Source organism: Pseudopipra pipra, chromosome 3 (assembly GCF_036250125.1).
Source record: "Pseudopipra pipra isolate bDixPip1 chromosome 3, bDixPip1.hap1, whole genome shotgun sequence".
NCBI lineage: Eukaryota > Metazoa > Chordata > Aves > Passeriformes > Pipridae > Pseudopipra > Pseudopipra pipra.
The window spans coordinates 79,635,349-79,652,214 of record NC_087551.1 but is presented as its reverse complement, the minus strand read 5'-3'; the positions used below and the strand labels follow the sequence as shown (position 1 = coordinate 79,652,214).

Genomic DNA, 16,866 nt, shown 5'->3' with positions numbered 1-16,866 from the left:
CTTAAATATTGTATTTGTTCGTAAAATCTGTATTTTACCACCATCACAGACATCTGTGTTTCTCTGTGAGAGCTGGTGTCTAAATTAGCACTAGCCATTAATTCAAAGACTTCAGTTTTCAATGTTTCTAAATAAGAAAGATCTGCTAATAGCAGAAATATCTAGTAAAGAATTATTTTAACATGCTAAAAAGACAAACAAGGTGGAATCAGGTGCTCTTATGCTTTAACTAGAACAATATTAAGCACTGGCACAGTGAAAGTACCATAAGAAAAACTAACTACTGACACATATTATATATAAGTACACTCTCAGAAAAAATAACCCATTTTAATTTACCCATTTATTAGAGTGAAAAACAATGCAAAACAATGAACGCATTTTCAAGTTTAAAACAAAAAATCCCTAAATTCTCAGAAACATCTTATTTAAAGATAAAATGCAAAACAACTTCAGATCTTCAAAGATGTTGGCAGTAATTAAGGCATCAGTGTCAACCACTCAGATATTACAATGTACCTAGATCCAGGCTCTCTCGCTACCCTAACCTGTCCCCTTGTGCATTAACTTACTTTTTTAGTGTTTGGGTTTTATAGTTTGTAAGGAGCCTCTGGGGGAAAACAAGATCCAAACCACTACAGGAAGTTACTATGTTTTTAAAAAGAATCATGGAAAGCAGAAATTCCACTGGGTGCCACAAAACACACAGAAAATACGGGGAAAGCATATCCTACTGATCCTTGGTCCAAATAAAAATTTCACCAACAATAACCTCCCAGTATTACTGTGCAAAAACAGCTCACTAACACACCTGTGCACTGAAAATATTCCTGATTTTCTGTCTTATAAGTGCAAGCAATTTCTTTTGGTCAAAATGCTCAACGTCCTGCTTTCAAGTAGGATTTTTCACAGCTTTGTCTTTTTTATAGATAGATCAATAGTGCACTTAAAACTACATTAAAACTGAAGCACATTACATATGAAAGACCATAGAAGGATACTGCATCTTCAATGTATTTAAAACTCCAGCACATACTCAAAACCAGGATTTTGATCAATTTTTATTTACCTTAAGGTTAACAGACTGGCAGTAATTCAGCAGTGCAGCTGGAAGAATTACAAAGTAAAACACTGCTTTCACACAGTTCAGAAAAGGAAAATTCCAATTATAACTAGAATACAGTTCAGAAACAGCTGTTACACATAAATATGTTGTTCAGTAGATCCCTACAGGAAAACTTCCAATTATCTACAGAGATACATATTCTGATGATATACTTTGGTAATACTTAGGTACTTTCATATTACTTTTATTTATCAAATATTAAAAAGCATCATGATGTTATGTTAACAGCATTAAGCATTTGTAAAGTAATATCCAAATCAGTTCTGAATTTCTCCTTGTTTACTTTAACTTCGTATATTGTATTCAGAATACTTTATTTACTCTTATTACTGTGTTTTGCAGAAATGCAAGCTACCTCAGACGTGGGCCCACCTGAAAACAATGCTGCATCACCTGAAACTTCAAATATATAGTTTCAACCAAGCTGCTAAATATACAGACTGACAGCATCCTAGACAGGATTAATTTTGGAGGAAGTATACAAAACCAATTAATTCAATTATTACATTCCTCTCTCTAAATTCTCTACAGCATTTTGCAAATATCTCCAAGACTACTTAATTCAGGCCTGTAGGACTTCTGGACTGCTCTTCTTTTGCCATTATTATGAATCATTTCAATCACAGACAACTGAAGATCTTGCAAAGTGGCACTGTTCCTCACACATTTCATGGAGCACTAAACCAAAGAGGCATCCAGTGTAATTTATCCAAAGCTATAAAGGCATGTATGGCATATAGAGCACATAAGGCCTGAAAGCAGTTTCCTTGCTTTACAGAAAGCATAAACACTTTCTCTCTCAGTCCATGGGACTGGTTGCACATAACACACTACAATTTAGACAGTGCAAGGCACAAGAAAATTATAAAGAAATTTCTAAAAAGCAGGTGGATTACGTAACATACCAAAGTATATAGCTACGATTTTCAAAAAATTAATGCAAAAAAACCACTGGTACCACAGGAAACAAAACAAAAGCCTTCCTCCTCATTTTCTCACATTCCAGCTATCGATGCCTTATGGATGTGCTCTTCTGCTGCTCTGCAACTAAATGGGCTTAGCTAGGTTCCCCTGTATGACGGCAGAAGTTTCTCCTTAGACACTGGAAACTGAAAACATCCTCCCCAGGAAGGAAAGCGCATACTACAATACACTGAATGCTTCCAGTTTCAGGATTTTTTTCCTTGCATTTCTTACTTGAGGACAATAGTTTAGATCACTGACCAAATTTATCTGCAAAAATAAAAATGTGGCTGAAATATGATAAGTAGTTTTCCTAACAGGAATTCTATAACTTGAGCATACTAATTGCCCAACCATTCTTTTGAGCTAACTAACGTCCTAGCTCTTCGTGACAGAAACAAAACTACCTTTATAAAGCATAAATTGTACTAACATATCTACTCAAGAAAGAAATTAAAAAATAAAAATCATTCATACAGTCACCAATTGCTCCTGCAATTTTTTATGAGACCATTAAGATACTACGTCAATACTGGCAATCAGAAGAAAAATGGGGCTGCCATGTCTAATCAAATCAGTTTCTAACATTCAGATTTTCAGCAACCAGCTCCATGAGAAAAGGAATCACACAGGAAGCTTGTTAGAGAAAGTTTTGTCCAGACAGATGAGCTGAACTTGTACCTTCAAAAATCTGTGGTAACAGCAATATCTCACCAAAATTCAGTCTGAAGTCTTTTATTTGGGAGATAAATTATATGGACTCAAGTAATAACCAGTTTTCAGAAGTAATTCATTCTGCAAAGTATTAGCAGTAAAAACCACTGCAGTAAAATGATGAGAACCAAGTACAGTGAGCTATTTTTGCCTTGGAAAAATCCACTTTTTGAAGTTGCCTCAATTTCATATTTATTTCATTGCTGACTTGTTGGTAAATTGCTGTTCTACAAATACAGCACTTCAGTAACCCACTACATATCTTGGCAAATAAAAAATCATATGTTTTCAAATAGCAAACATTCATTAACAGTACCAGGGTTCAGTACCAGAGATTTGATGAGAACAGAGTTTGAGAGAAATTGTATGTTCTGCTTGTTAATCAAAATTACCAAAATATAAGTGGGGATCCTCATGCTACAAATTTTATTATCAGATTCTAATAATCTGATGTCACTCAAGACATGATGAATTTGTAGCATTGCAACAGAACTGACAGATGTGACAAGTGGAAAGGCTATGAAGGCTCACCATGATTTCTTTTTCTGGCGGCAAATTACTGACAAAGCCAACATTTAGAAGTTCTGAGTAGGTCTCTGAAGTTCTCTATAACTTCAAAATATATGCAGAATTTTAAATTACTTTAAACCATGAATAAGATCAGTTTGAGAAAATTTCTAGGCATGCCTATTAAAGCCAGCCAGAGTCAAAACCAACATAATGCACAAAAGAGGAACTCAAAATTAAAACGCACAGATCCAAGAACTCAAACAAGAAAAATCCTACCAGTTCAAGCACCTGAGAACAGGCACATATGTTTCATTGATAGTACTTTATTATCACATTACTGCACAGGTACTTCTACTCTGCTACACTGAGTAGTTCACCATCTACTTCATACCTAAGCCTAAATAAGATTCATAAAATGAGGATTCCCATCTTTTAGTCACCTGATTCTTCTGATGTTCAAGGTCTGATAGCGTTAAGCGAATTCAGAATTAATTTAACTTAGACCAACAGCAAAAAATAATGAAAAAAAACAGGAAAAAAGGTCACTTGCATGATTTGTTTTATAAAACACATAGTCAAAAGAAATGGTGCTAAACTTCTATATAAAAGTTTAATAAACTGATTAAAAGAATTAGATGGTAGGCCTTTCTTTACCTGGTAGGCTCAAAATCCCACTTCCCACACCTCCAGATGCACTGGACTGTGCACAACATTAGAGAGATCTACATGAAAGGCTGGAAAGATCCTGTTCCCCACCTTTACTGTCACAGTCATGCTACAGTGCAGAACAACAAGCAAGCTGAAGTACTCAGACAGAAATGGGCAAAACAGAGAATGAAGAAATAAGCCAGAAGCACAACCCAATGATGAAGGCATCCACCCACCTTCCTGGGTCCCAATCCATGCTCCTAAATTTTTTTCCTATTTATGCAATTTTTTTTTCCCAAGAAGTTACTGGATAAAATTCATAAATTGTTTTCTTCTATAGTTGAGCCCGATGGGTTGGATACCATAAAGCATTCTAGACATCAGAAGAAGAAAATTTTGCATTGAAACTACAGGAGAGTTCTATGAAGTTCTCCTTTCACTTTTAAATGCTTTTACTCTTATAGGCAAAATCACAATTTAACATATCCACATACAAGAGTCATCTATAGAACTACAAACTCAGACTATCTGAATTTTGACAATAACATCTCTCCAAGATGCAACAGTTATAACAGAGAAGAGTGAGATTCTTGCTACTAATACAGTGAATGAGGAGTGTGCACAGTTTGTACAAAAAAGTCTTTTTGTAAATCTGTGAATGGCAGAAAAAAACTGAAAATGTAAACAAAAAAAAATTTCTGTACAGATGTCCCAAAGGAAGTCATCACTTTTCTCTTAAATCTGAAAAGCAACACTTGAATAAACATTAATAATGAAAGTAATGTTTCAATTACTAGAAAATTTAACTTTACCTTCAGACTCTTCAAGTAGTTGGATAACATACTCGGGTGAAAACGATTTTCTTCAGCAACCTGTTCATCATATCTTGGTCCTAACATTGTCTTCAAAGGTAAAAACTTCCCTATGAAAGAAAGAACAGTATTTTATGCATACTCATGTACATACACTTACAACTTAGCAATTTCAAAGCACCGTGCTGAGCAGATTTAGAGGTTCACCCTCAATAAAAAATAATCATGGGAAAAGTATTAGCAACAGTTGAACTGGAATATTTTTTAGTTATGAATTCTCAGAATTCACAAGTAAGTTTAGAAGCTTAAAGAAATTACAGGTCAGTTAATCTAAAACTGCGTAATTTAACCTTTTGAGCTAACTTTTAGTGTGATTTAAGCTGTGGAGCTACAATGCACAGCAGAATACAGAAAATTTAAACTCAGTACAGTTAAAAACATGTAAGTAGCATTTTAAATGACAGTTTGTCACCCAACCATGTAAACATCAGCTTTGATTACCTGGAAACATAAAACACAGTAAAGACTACTGCAAACTCCTCAAGAACTTCTATGCACTACAGATCTTTTGACATCTTTCTAACATGTTCCTTAGGCTTGTTGGAAGAGTCCTGCAGCCATGTCCAATGTTCTGTCTCAAATATAACACCTACATGTGCCTCAGACATCAGGGAAGCTACAAGCTGCAACTAAAACTTGACCTCAAGTAGTACTTACCAGACTACATCCATCACTCCCTAGAAAACCTAAAATTTTTAATATTGATTTTGTTTTTCATCCATCACATCTACCACAGAATATCTGAAATAATCTCATTAGAGATCTCTAGCTCTTTCTTTCTGAACCCCAGCAATCTTCCATAGAAACATAGAATGGTTTGGGTTGAACAGGTCTTTAAAGATCACCTAGTTCCAAATCCCCTGCCATGGGCAGGGACACCTTCCAGTAGACCAGGTTCCTCAAAGCCCCATCCAGTCTGGCCTTGAACACCTCCAGGGATGGGACATCCACAACTTCTCCAGGCAACCAGTGCCTCACCACCCTCACAGTAAAGAATTCCTTCCTAATAACTAATCTAAACCTCCCCTCTTTCAGTTTAAGACCATTATCCCTTGTCCCATCACTAGATGCCCTTGTAAAAAGTCTCTCTCCAGCCTTCTTGCAGGCTCCCCTCAGGTACTGGAAGGCTGCTATAAGCTCTCCCTGGATCCTTCTTTTCCTGTCTGAACAACCCCAACACTCTCAGTCTGTGATTTCCTCATAACAAAAGAAACAAAAGCCTCTTGTTTTCAGCATAACAAAATTACATAGAATGAAAAGACACTAAAATGTCCATTGTTTTCAGCTAGAAATCAAGGTCTGAGAGAGAAGCTCACTAGTTTTGCAAAAATAGAAAACGCATACCATTTCTTCTACATAAAGTTTCTCTGTACAACAAAGTTCAAGTTTGGTGTAGCCTTAAATTCTATCCAATGCCCTATATAGTCTCAAATAAGCATTTACCTTCCATGAAAGAGATATTATAAACCACAAAAGACAGACAGATAATATGAAAACTAGGAGGCTTTATGCAACTTGTTAGGCCAGGTTTGATGTTAGTGAGCAACGTGAGAAACACCATCACTGTTACACTTGTCCGAGACCATTCCGAACTTGACAGCTAAAAGGAAAGTTATTCAGTCATACGGTCAAAATACACATTAAATGGTAATAAATTATAGTCACTTCAACTTGTTTGACTGTTAGAAAAAACTTCACTTTATTGCCCTTTGCCTTTTCATTCCAACAGTTACACATCCTCCACCCTGGTAAAGGCTGTTGGGTTCTCTACCTCCTCTCCCTTTCCCCATTCCCTCAACTATCCCATTTTCTTGCTTCTCTGTGTTCCTTGTCACTTTCAACACTATCATTCAGATTGTCTCTCTATTAACCCTTCCACTTTAACCTGTAATCTTTCTCTATACAGAGTGATTATGCAAATCCTAATTTTAGATGATCTTAAAGCAAAAATTTATCATCACCATAAGTTTTACAAAACAACATCATGCTTGAAAGTTTTATAACTTCACTTGTCACACCCATACTACTACACCCACTCATCCATTACAGAACATGGAGAATGCAACCAAACTTTTTTAGCCAAGGCACTCAATTAAGAAAAAGAGCTGAACTGACAAAAGTCAATGGGTTCATAGGAAAACCATCATCCTTTACAAGATACTGGGAAAAGAGAACGGATTTGGAAAAGTGCCTGGAAGTTACAATTGTTTCCTGTAGCATCTGATTAGAGACTGTATAGTCACACTGAAGACTCTCCTGTTCTCCATCTTCTAGAACAGAGAATGAACAAGTTCATTCTCTTCTCAGTAGCAGACCTTGATTTAGCATCTGATTTGCACTACGATTTCCCTCTGAGCAACCAAAACACATTCCTGTTTATTGCCAGGGAAAGACAAAGTAGTTTAGTCAATATCCCCTGCAGCATTTGAATACCTTCAGACAGTTGTGGAAGTGATGAGTATTTCATATAGAGCCCATTTACTACCATTTCCAAAGCTCAAACACAGGTCTTTGGAAGTATTTAGGTGCTCTGCTTCTACAAATTCCACTTTGGCAGTATTATTGAAAAACAGAGTTAACATGGCAGCAAAAAAGCTGCCTGCCAAGATTAGAAGAGAACCATGAATTCATGTAATTTGGTTCCAATTTAGGGAAATTTCGTAATTGATTATGAAAACAATAGCTTTGGAGTTTTGGTTGTTTTCTTTTTCTTTGGGGCTGTTGGGGGGTTTCTGTTTGGTTGGTTGAGGTTTTCTTAATAAATTACATTTCTCTGCAATATAATTTCACATTATTCCCATGCAGTAAGCATGAAGTTCTTCCTAGTTTACATTCTTGTTTTTTTCCAAATTGTGACTGATGCACATGTATTAAAGATCTTGAATACGATCTCATACTGTGTTCCTCTTATAACAGAAACCCAAATTTCCCTGCCTGACAAATTTGCTATTTGGTCTTTGTACACAGCCTTGAAAACCCTCCTTCCCTCCGTGCATACAAGCCTCTCATTAAGTGTCACTAAAAGCTACAGAAAATCTAAGCTTTAATTCTAAGAATGATTTCTAACCTTTTTGAGTAATACGGAGGAGTATAAATGAGGCAGTAGATACTGTCTCTTCTACAGTTTTGCCCTACATCCCGTGCTAAAGAAGTGATGTAGTAACAACAGATTGCAACTCAAGCCTCCATACATAAAGATTTGAAGATTAAAAAATCATATGTCGAACTAGGTGATCTGACAGTGACAAAGTGATATCTTACATGGATAAGAAAGCATCCCAAGTACTTTGTGTAACTAAACTACATTATGACAATAATTGTAACTCCTCAGTAGAATTTTCAAATTAACTTCAAAGTGTTACTGGAACCTTGACAACTGGTCAGTACCTACTTCCAGAATTAAGTTCAAATTTGTTAAATAGTTTTGGAAAGTGGCTGTTAAAAACCATTTTTCAAATCAGTTACCTAACAGATGAGATTTCTTTAAGCTCAAAAAATAGGTAAAAATTCTAAAAATAAGAGCCCAGTATGTCAGAACACAGACATCAAATGGATAAATCCAAGAGAAATCAAAGTGAACAACACATGATGTCACATTTTCTACATGCACATGCTCTAATTTTAGCACACTTCTTTTCTTCAGATTTAAATTCTAGAGCATATCAGTGAAAAAATACTCTTAATTTAGTCTAATTTTCTGTGACATGAAGCTATCAACTGAATACGTGACATACATAACTAGGTATGACTATGGTGTGTTTAGATTGAGCACTGATTATGAAGGATACACTGTGTAAAGTGGCCAAAGTTAAGAAGGGAAACTGGAATCAAATTATTTAATTTCCGCAATTTAAAATCCACAATTAAAAAAAAAAAACAAAACCTAACACCTCCTCTAAAAATTAACAGTTTTCCAGTTCAAGAGAACTGTGCTGGGTCAAAGCATCCATTTCACCTAGCATCTCATTACCAACACAGGTCAATAAAGACGACTAGGAAAGAGAGCAAAACAATGACAGTCCACCATCAGACTATTCTCTCCAACTACAAGCTATAGTTCAGCAACTTCCTGAACCAGAAGCTTTACTCTTATTTAAGATGCTTTCTCAATAACCATATGCAATAGGGATGTTTTTAATAATATCTCACAGTTCCACATGGTGCATGTATGTCTAGAACAGGATTAACTAACACAATACAATGAAGGAGGCTACAAAACTGCTGAGACACTTCTCGTGTCTTTTCTTCAGTATCTTCCAAGCACTTTCGTGGTTATGAAAAGCAGGTATCTGCAGAGATGGTGATGGCAAGGCAGTAAAGCTGAAGTAACCTGATCACTTCAGATTGAAGCATTCAGAGAAAACTCTTTTCATCAAGCACGTGACTTTTCATCAAGCTACTACAATGCGATAAATACAAAAATGTGCCATTCTGAACAACCGCTGCACCATAAAACCAGAAAGTGGCAAAAAACTACCAATATTTAAGGAAGTGAACTGGAAAATAAGGGGAGACATAGATCAATTCACCTTGTCAAGAATGAAGGGTCCTCTTAACCTGCATGAACCCAATCTCACCAACAGAAGATGTCTGGGGCTCCTTAGTACTTGTATTTGAGGTCACCTAGAAATTCTAGATGCCACAACCATAGGACAAGAGTGTCCTGACCAAACACTTGATGAATATTGGTCCACAGAAGCCAGACATACCTTGCTTAACAATGCTATTGCTATTACACTATCAGATGGGAATAAAGTCATGCACGGATGCTTAGAAATTTGATTTAAATGCTAATTAAAACTAGAATGTAACACATCTGGGAGACAGTACCAACATCAATAAATTCTAAAAATTATCTCTCATAAAACTGCTAGACTTCTTTGAATGTAAAATAGCAAAAAAAGAGAGAAGACTGATGGTGCACTATTACTTCTGGTAAGTTGAAAACACTAAAAAACTAAAAGTCAGGTGAATGAGTATAAGAATACATTCTGATAAAGCAGCCAAAGTAACGAACTAAGCACTTTCTTTTTTTTTTACTGTGCATTAAGTTCCTGTGCATGATCACACGGAATGGAAAAGAATTACCTTGCAGTTCCTGAATAAACAAACACACAAGCAGTGATGGCACAGCAGATGACACGCTGATGACCTGCATTCTTGCTTACTCTAGGCTGCTATTTCTGAGAAGCCATGGCTCAAAAGACAGACAAACAAAAGCCATAACTAAAGGGGATCAAGAACTTGTTCAGAAGAAAAACAAAGAATAAAGAGTCAATAGTATATATTTGTCATGGTCAAAGGCTAACAAGTCAGGCTATCAAATCTCTCATTAGATACAAAGCAATGCATGTGCCAGTGAGCAGGAAAAAGAGATACCAGAGATGAGCAAAACCACAGCGCTGTTATTTAACTAAGCCAAGTTTAGAGAACTATAAGGAACTCAAGGAAAACCCACAAAATCAACAACTGAAATTAAATTCTGATAAATACCAAATAACACATATTGATGATGACTGAAGATTAAGCCTACTGAGATGTCTCACTAAGTTTTAAAGAGTCATCTGTGGGATAAAAAACCTGGAGTTTTAAGTATTAAGTAAATGATAGCACAATGCCATCTAAAATAGCCATTGAGTAGCAAGTGTTGCTTTGAAAACACACCTTTAAATTATCACAGATAGGGAGATGAAAGGAATGAAAACCAGAAAATAGTGGAGAAAAAAAACGTGGAGTTGGAACTGCTTGCATTACAAAGGAAAGAAGAATTTCAGAAAACTGAGAAGAACGACATTTGTTTACTCTATACCAGGCAGCAGGGAAAACATTTATCTGAAGTCAGTATGTTGGTTAACTCACAATCAAAAATGTGTCTACATGACACACAATTCACTGCTCAATTCACTGCCACTCAATTACTACACTCAATTCGCTGCCACTGGGTGCAAGCAAGACTAGATACTTAAAACAACCAAGACTGACAACAACTTTTGGGCAAGAACATCCAAGATGACAGCAATCACTGACAAACCCTGAAATACATGTGAAACACTGGAGTACAACACTGAAACTCATCCTCCAGCTAAGCAGCTCAGGAACAGGTTAGTGACTGTCAGTTGGCTAAATAACAGATCGACACTGATAGACATCCAAGCCTCCAGGAAAAAAAAAGAACCAAATGTGGAAGAGACTGCACAGAGGACTGGTATCACAGAATCAGTCAGAATGGAAGGGATCACAGTGGGTCATCTGGTCCAGCCTCTCTGCTCAAGCAGGGTTATCCTAGAGCACATTGCATCCAGATGGTCCTTGAATATCTCCAGTGAGGGAGACTCCACAACCTCTCTGGGCAATCTGTTCCAGTGTGAGGTCACACAGACATTTAAGAAAATCTTCCTCATGTTAAGGTGGAGCTTCCTGTGCATCAGTTTCTGCCTGTTGCCTCTTGTTCTATTGCTTAGCACCATTGAGAAGAGCATGGACCCATCCTCTTGAATCAGCCCCCCCCTTTAGGTACTTATACATATTAACGAGGTCCTCTTCTCGAGGCCGAGGCCAAGCAAGCCCAACTCCCTCAGCCTTTCCTCATAAAAGAGATTCTCTGGACCCTTGACCAACTTAGTAGCTCCAGTACGGCACCTTCCACATGCCCGGCTGCTGCCTGTCTCAACAGATGTGACAGATGAGAAAAGTTTTAGCCTGAAACTGAAGCAGTGCAAACTGAGAACCCAGCCCTAAGGCTGCGGCGAGCAGGGGAGGAGCTGCGCCCCTGCAGGGGAACCGGGCCGGGTCGGTGTCAGACGCGGCACCAGCCGAAGGGAAGGCGAGTCCGGCGCTGAAGGCAAAGCGCTGCTGCGCGCTGGGCTTTAAGGAGAACAACGGCTCTACGGAGCCGGCTCCGGGACAGACACCGGCCCGGAGCTCGGGGGGGGCACAGCACTGCCGTGGCCCCGGGACAAAGAGCCCCGGCCGGGTCAGAGGGCGAGAGGCCGCGGCGGTCCCCGGCGCTGGGGAGAAGCGGGACTGGGCAGCGCCGCGGAGGGGAGGGGGCCGCCCCCGCTGCCGCCCCGGGGCCGGGCAGGGCCAGGCTGGGCCGGGCGCTCACCTGCCACGGGCTGTCCCCTCCTGGGGCAGTGGAGCCAGCGCGGCGGGATCTTGTTGTAGGACATGGCGGGGCCCGGGCGGCCCCGGGGGGGAGGAGGGAAGGAGGGCGGGGAGGGAGGGAGGGAAGGAGGGAGGGCAGGGCGGGAGCGCGGGGCGGCCCGGGGCGCTCAGCGGCGCCGGTGGCCCCTCGCCCGCGGCGCCTCCATTCAGACCCGGCTCCGCCTCGGCCGCCACCGCACACGGAGCGCCGGGAGCCACTTCCGCTTCCGGGTCTCTGGGATCAGAGGTGGTGCCCGGGCGGGAAGAAAGAAGCCTAAATTGGGGCTCCTCAGCCTGCGGAGAGGGGTGGTCCGGGAAGAGAGGTGGTCACAAACTGCTACGGGCTCCTCCTCTTTTCCCAGAGCAGGGACGCGAAGCTGGGGAAGAGTTTGGAGCGTACGTCCTATTGAGGAGCGGCTGAGGAAGTTGGCGTTCTTTAGCCTGGGAAGAGAAGGTTCAGGAGCGATCTTATCACTCTCTACAACTGCCTGAAAGGAGGTTGTAGCCAGGTGGGCGTCGGTCTCTTCTCCCAGGCAACCAGCGAGAGGACCAGACGACACTGTCTTAAGCTACGCCAGGGGAGGTTTAGGTTGGACGTCAGGAAGAATTTCTTCACAGAAGGGGTGATTAGATTCTGGATTGGGCTGCCCAGGAAGGTGGTGGAGTCACCATCCCTGGAGTGTTTAAGGAAAGACTGGACGTGGCACTCAGTGCCAGGGTCTAGTTGACACTATGGTGTTCGGTCATAGGTTGGACTCGATGATCTCAGAGGTCTTTTCCAACCCAATTGATTCTGTGATTCTGAGTGCATACCGTGGGGTCACTACAGGAAAGTATCAGGAACTTGGTTGGAAGTAGCTGGAACTGGCACAGGAATTGGCAAAGGCTGTTGTGTTGTGCTCACCCTTGCACGGGCTGCAGGGGAGACTGAGCAGGTGCTTGAAGGAGAAAGAGTAGTTGACTGTGTCAGGCTCGGAAATGTCCTGACCTGAAAACAACTGGAGGCTTGGACAGACATGATTCCTCTGCTTTTAGTTTTCAGTAGATATTCCCTTATAGCCAGAAGTGGAGGTAGAAATAGGTGGATCCCTGCTCCAGCTAACAGTGCAACTTAACTCTCCTCTGGATGTTACAGGCTTGCTAGTGTAGCAGAGATGCCTCTGTGCTGGGCCCTCTGTTTCTTTTGTGAAAAAGCACAGCCAGGAAAACAGTGTGTAGATAGATTTGCTTAAGCAAAACTGTGTTTCCAACGGAATGCCAGCAAAAATTCTCCATGGGCTTTAAGAGGTCTACTTACATGGACTTGTCTGAAGAATTGTGGCCTGGCAGTGTTTGTCCATGTGAAAGGAATATTTAAGGTGTGGTGTGGTTTCACTCCTGTAGCAGCTAAGTCCCTCACAGCCACTTGCTCACTCCCCCTTGAAGTGGGATAAGGGAGAGAATCATAAAGGTAAAAGTGAGAAAGCTCATGGATTGAGGTAAGGATGAGGAAAAATAAGGAATACATTCAATACTTCCCACTGGCAGTCAGGTGTTTAGCCATTTCCAGGAAAGCTGGGCTTCATCATTCACAATGGTGACTTGGGAAGAAATACACCGTAACTCCAAATGTCCCCTCCTTCCTCCTCCTCCTCCCCCCAGTTTTTATTGCTGAGCTAACATCACATGGTCTGGGATATCTCTTTAGTCGGCTGCAGTCAGCTATCCCAGCTGTGTCCCCTGCCAAATCCTTGTGCACCTCAAGCCTGTTCACTGTCAGGGCAGCGTGAGAAGCAGAAAAGGTCTTGACACTGTGCAAGCCCTATTCAGCATTAGCTAGAACATCCCAATGTTACCAACACTGCTTTGGTCACAAATGTAAAATTCAGCATCCTGTGAGCTACTACTACAAAGAAAATTAACTATCTCAGCCAAAACCACTACAGGTGGTTTCAGTGAAGCATTAGAAAACAACAGCAATAGATTATTTTTGTAATTTATTTTCCAGTTACTTACATTTCAATACTGTTCTGTCTGAACAGGTGTGCTGCCTTTGCAAGTCAGTAGGTGCCATAGCTTGCAGAACTAACCACTGTTATATGTACAGATACAATAGGAAGCCCTTAGGTTCTGTAAAGGCATCAAAACAATTGAAATAATTTCATTTGTCTAGAATTTATGACAAGCTTCATTATACAGTTAGTGTGTTTTGTCATGCATTTTATCATTCTAGATTTTATTAGACATAATTTTTCCCTAGAATATCCTTTCATAGTAACTGAGATAGTCAGTTAAGTAGTTTGCATAACTGAATCATTAGGTTCTCATTACTACGTTAGAAGTTTCTGGATTTTGTCTCTAAAGCTTTTGTCATTATCAATCTTCTTATCTTGCTAAAATTGAAAGTCTTGCTACAGCAAAAGACTAATCATATTATTTTCCCTAACTGTTAAATGCACTGCTGTTAAAATGTAACTTTATGATATTTGAAATAAAGTGACGATTTTTCCTTTACAGAACAAACAGGCATCAGTCAGACACCAGGTGGTGCTGAAGACCAGCCAGAAAAGAAAGTGAAACTGGAGTGCGAGGGGTGTTCAGAAAAAGCAGGAAGTGAAGAGAAACTGCAAGATACTCAGTTTCTAATTTCCGTAAATTGGGAGCAACATACAGTCACGTCAGCAGTATAGCAAAATTAGGAACGAAACCATTTGCAGAGGGGGAGATTAGAACAAAAAGATATCATGAATGAGCACTAATCTGTTCTTGTCATCTAGATTTAAGATTCTGATGAGATTTTAAAACAAGCTCTAGAGCTGCAGATCAGAAATACTGTGTAAAGATGTATTAAACTGGGAGAGTATGTACAGCTGTTTTTATTTAGCAATGCACAAGGCAAATAATTATTTACAGCTGATGTTGTACATTGTGTATATATATAGTTTTCATTGGACTTTGCCATGTTAGACACTTTGAAATTAATTACACAGGCAAAAGGTGACATCTGCATGTGACATCAAACAGTCTTTGTGAAGGACCATGTCCTGGTTGCCTTTGTGACATTATTAACTCTTAATCTGACTCTCCTGGTGTACCAGCAGAGGAATCCCAAGTCCCTAAGGTCTTCCTGTGACTTTCCAAAGCCAACATGGCAGTGTCTGAACAAGGAGCTTGAGGGCAGCCATAGTAGTCATTTCAAGGATTGCTTTGAGAAAACAACTGCAAGGGTTTTAATAGCCTATGATAAAACATTTCCTCTTTACTGTATATCAATTCTCTTTTATCTTGGAGGTAGTTAGGTGCTTGTACCCTTATTCTGTTTCTGCTCACCAATTTAAATCCTTCTCATGTCAGAGCAGACACTACAGTCAAGAAGTCATTTTCCCAGGATGCAGGTCATCCTCTGTGCTTTGGTTTCAGCTCAGCCATATTGTTTTAGGTAGTTGACAGCTGAGTTTATGTTTTTCCTTAACTTAAAACCATTACAAAAATACCACACAGGAAACCCCACATGCACACTTTAAATCTTTTTCCTAATTACAAACTTAATACATTTGGTTTTGTTACTTTTACCCAAATTGTTGCTGATGAATAAACTTACACTTTTAAAGTTATTTGTTCTACAGAAAATGGATAAATTAGGTATTTTGCCTGAAGGAAGAACATATGGTGTTGCCCTTTTCTATACTGATACAGGTCAATTAACTTATTCTGTTTCTGTGTAACATTTTTTTCCATGTGTTCATAAAGTAATAATGAATGTAGTAAGAAAATAAAAACACCCATCAGGATGTTTTATGAAACAGACATTTCTGACTCTATCTAGTAAATATACTTTAAAAAAAACCCAGAAACATTATTTGCTGAACTGAGACTGCAAAAGGATTTATTTAATTTAAAGTAACTGTGAAAGATGTATACTAACTGTATAAAAACAGGATTCACATTATTTTCCCACTTCCTCCAATAGGAGTTCACATAGAAAGAAACTTGATGCCACAAACTTGTACGTTATTGTATATGGAACATAGCAAAATATTTTTTTTATATACTGATTCAGTTAATTTATTCCTTGCTTATTGGATTCAATGTTCAGGGTAAACTGACTTGGAACAAAATGAATGACTAGTACAATGTTCATTTCTGACTGATTTCAGCATGCATGAAGTTTTTGTGGGGACAGGTGAATACTGTCTAAATCTGAATAAATATTTTAACTTTGTTACTGTAGTTGTATTCTATTCCAATAGTACTTACGTTCTAATGGTATTTTTAAAAAAAAAAGTGAAAAATAGTAAAATGAAAATATACTTTTAGATTTAAGTGAAAGTTAATATTTTGGTTGCCTTTGGTTATGTTGTCTAACACTTGTAGGCTTCCACATTTAGAAACACTGAGTATGCACGGACTCTTTTAATAACCAAAAGAAAATGCTAGGAGCTCAATATTATTTAACTCATTCCTATTTGTTTGGTGTCAACAAACAATTAAGAACCTAATTTCTGAGACAAATTATTTTTCTGGGTTTTAAAATGAAAATAAGATTTAAAAAGAAAGTGATTTTGTTTCTTATGTGTATACAATACAAAAAACAGATGTTGAAAAAAAAGTTTTGATTGCTGCAATATATTTGATAAAATGTCATTTGAAGTGTCTTTCCTGTAGAGAGCTTTTAGAGGAAGTCAGAAACAAAATTACCAGTCTTTAGGCTTCAGGACATTAGGGGGCACCACGACCTCACAGACTTGGAATGATGTAAGTTAAAGCACAGTTACTCTTCTTGTCCAAAGTAAATAGGAAACAGCATAAAATAGCAAAATCAATTCCTGGAGTCATTCCCTAGTGCAAGGCTATGGCACAGTTCTTAATAAAATTTCCAACAGAAGAAAACCCAGACATTTGGTTGAATAT

General features: G+C 38.9%; 1 protein-coding gene and 1 long non-coding RNA gene across 6 annotated transcripts in view; one reads left to right on the top strand and one right to left on the bottom strand.

Moving 5' to 3' along the window:
* The window catches only part of RNGTT (RNA guanylyltransferase and 5'-phosphatase), a 191,927-nt gene extending 179,750 nt beyond the window's left edge, over nt 1-12,177 (bottom strand). For 2 of the 5 annotated variants that reach the window (XM_064649997.1, XM_064649998.1), the window contains exons 1-2: nt 11,939-12,177; nt 4,774-4,883 (exon numbers count right to left, since the gene is read on the bottom strand). In XM_064649997.1, the coding sequence (XP_064506067.1) occupies nt 4,774-4,883; nt 11,939-12,002 (174 nt within the window). In that variant the 5' untranslated portion in view covers nt 12,003-12,177. The remainder of the gene's footprint in view (nt 1-4,773; nt 4,884-11,938) is intronic. The other 3 variants (XM_064649996.1, XM_064649995.1, XM_064649994.1) reach the window with 2 other exon arrangements.
* Nucleotides 12,178-12,190: 13 nt separating this feature from the next.
* Nucleotides 12,191-16,177, top strand: LOC135411872 (uncharacterized). Its single transcript, XR_010429363.1, has 2 exons — nt 12,191-13,454; nt 14,473-16,177. It is a non-coding gene; the product is annotated as an uncharacterized LOC135411872 (long non-coding RNA).
* Nucleotides 16,178-16,866: the final 689 nt, after the last annotated feature.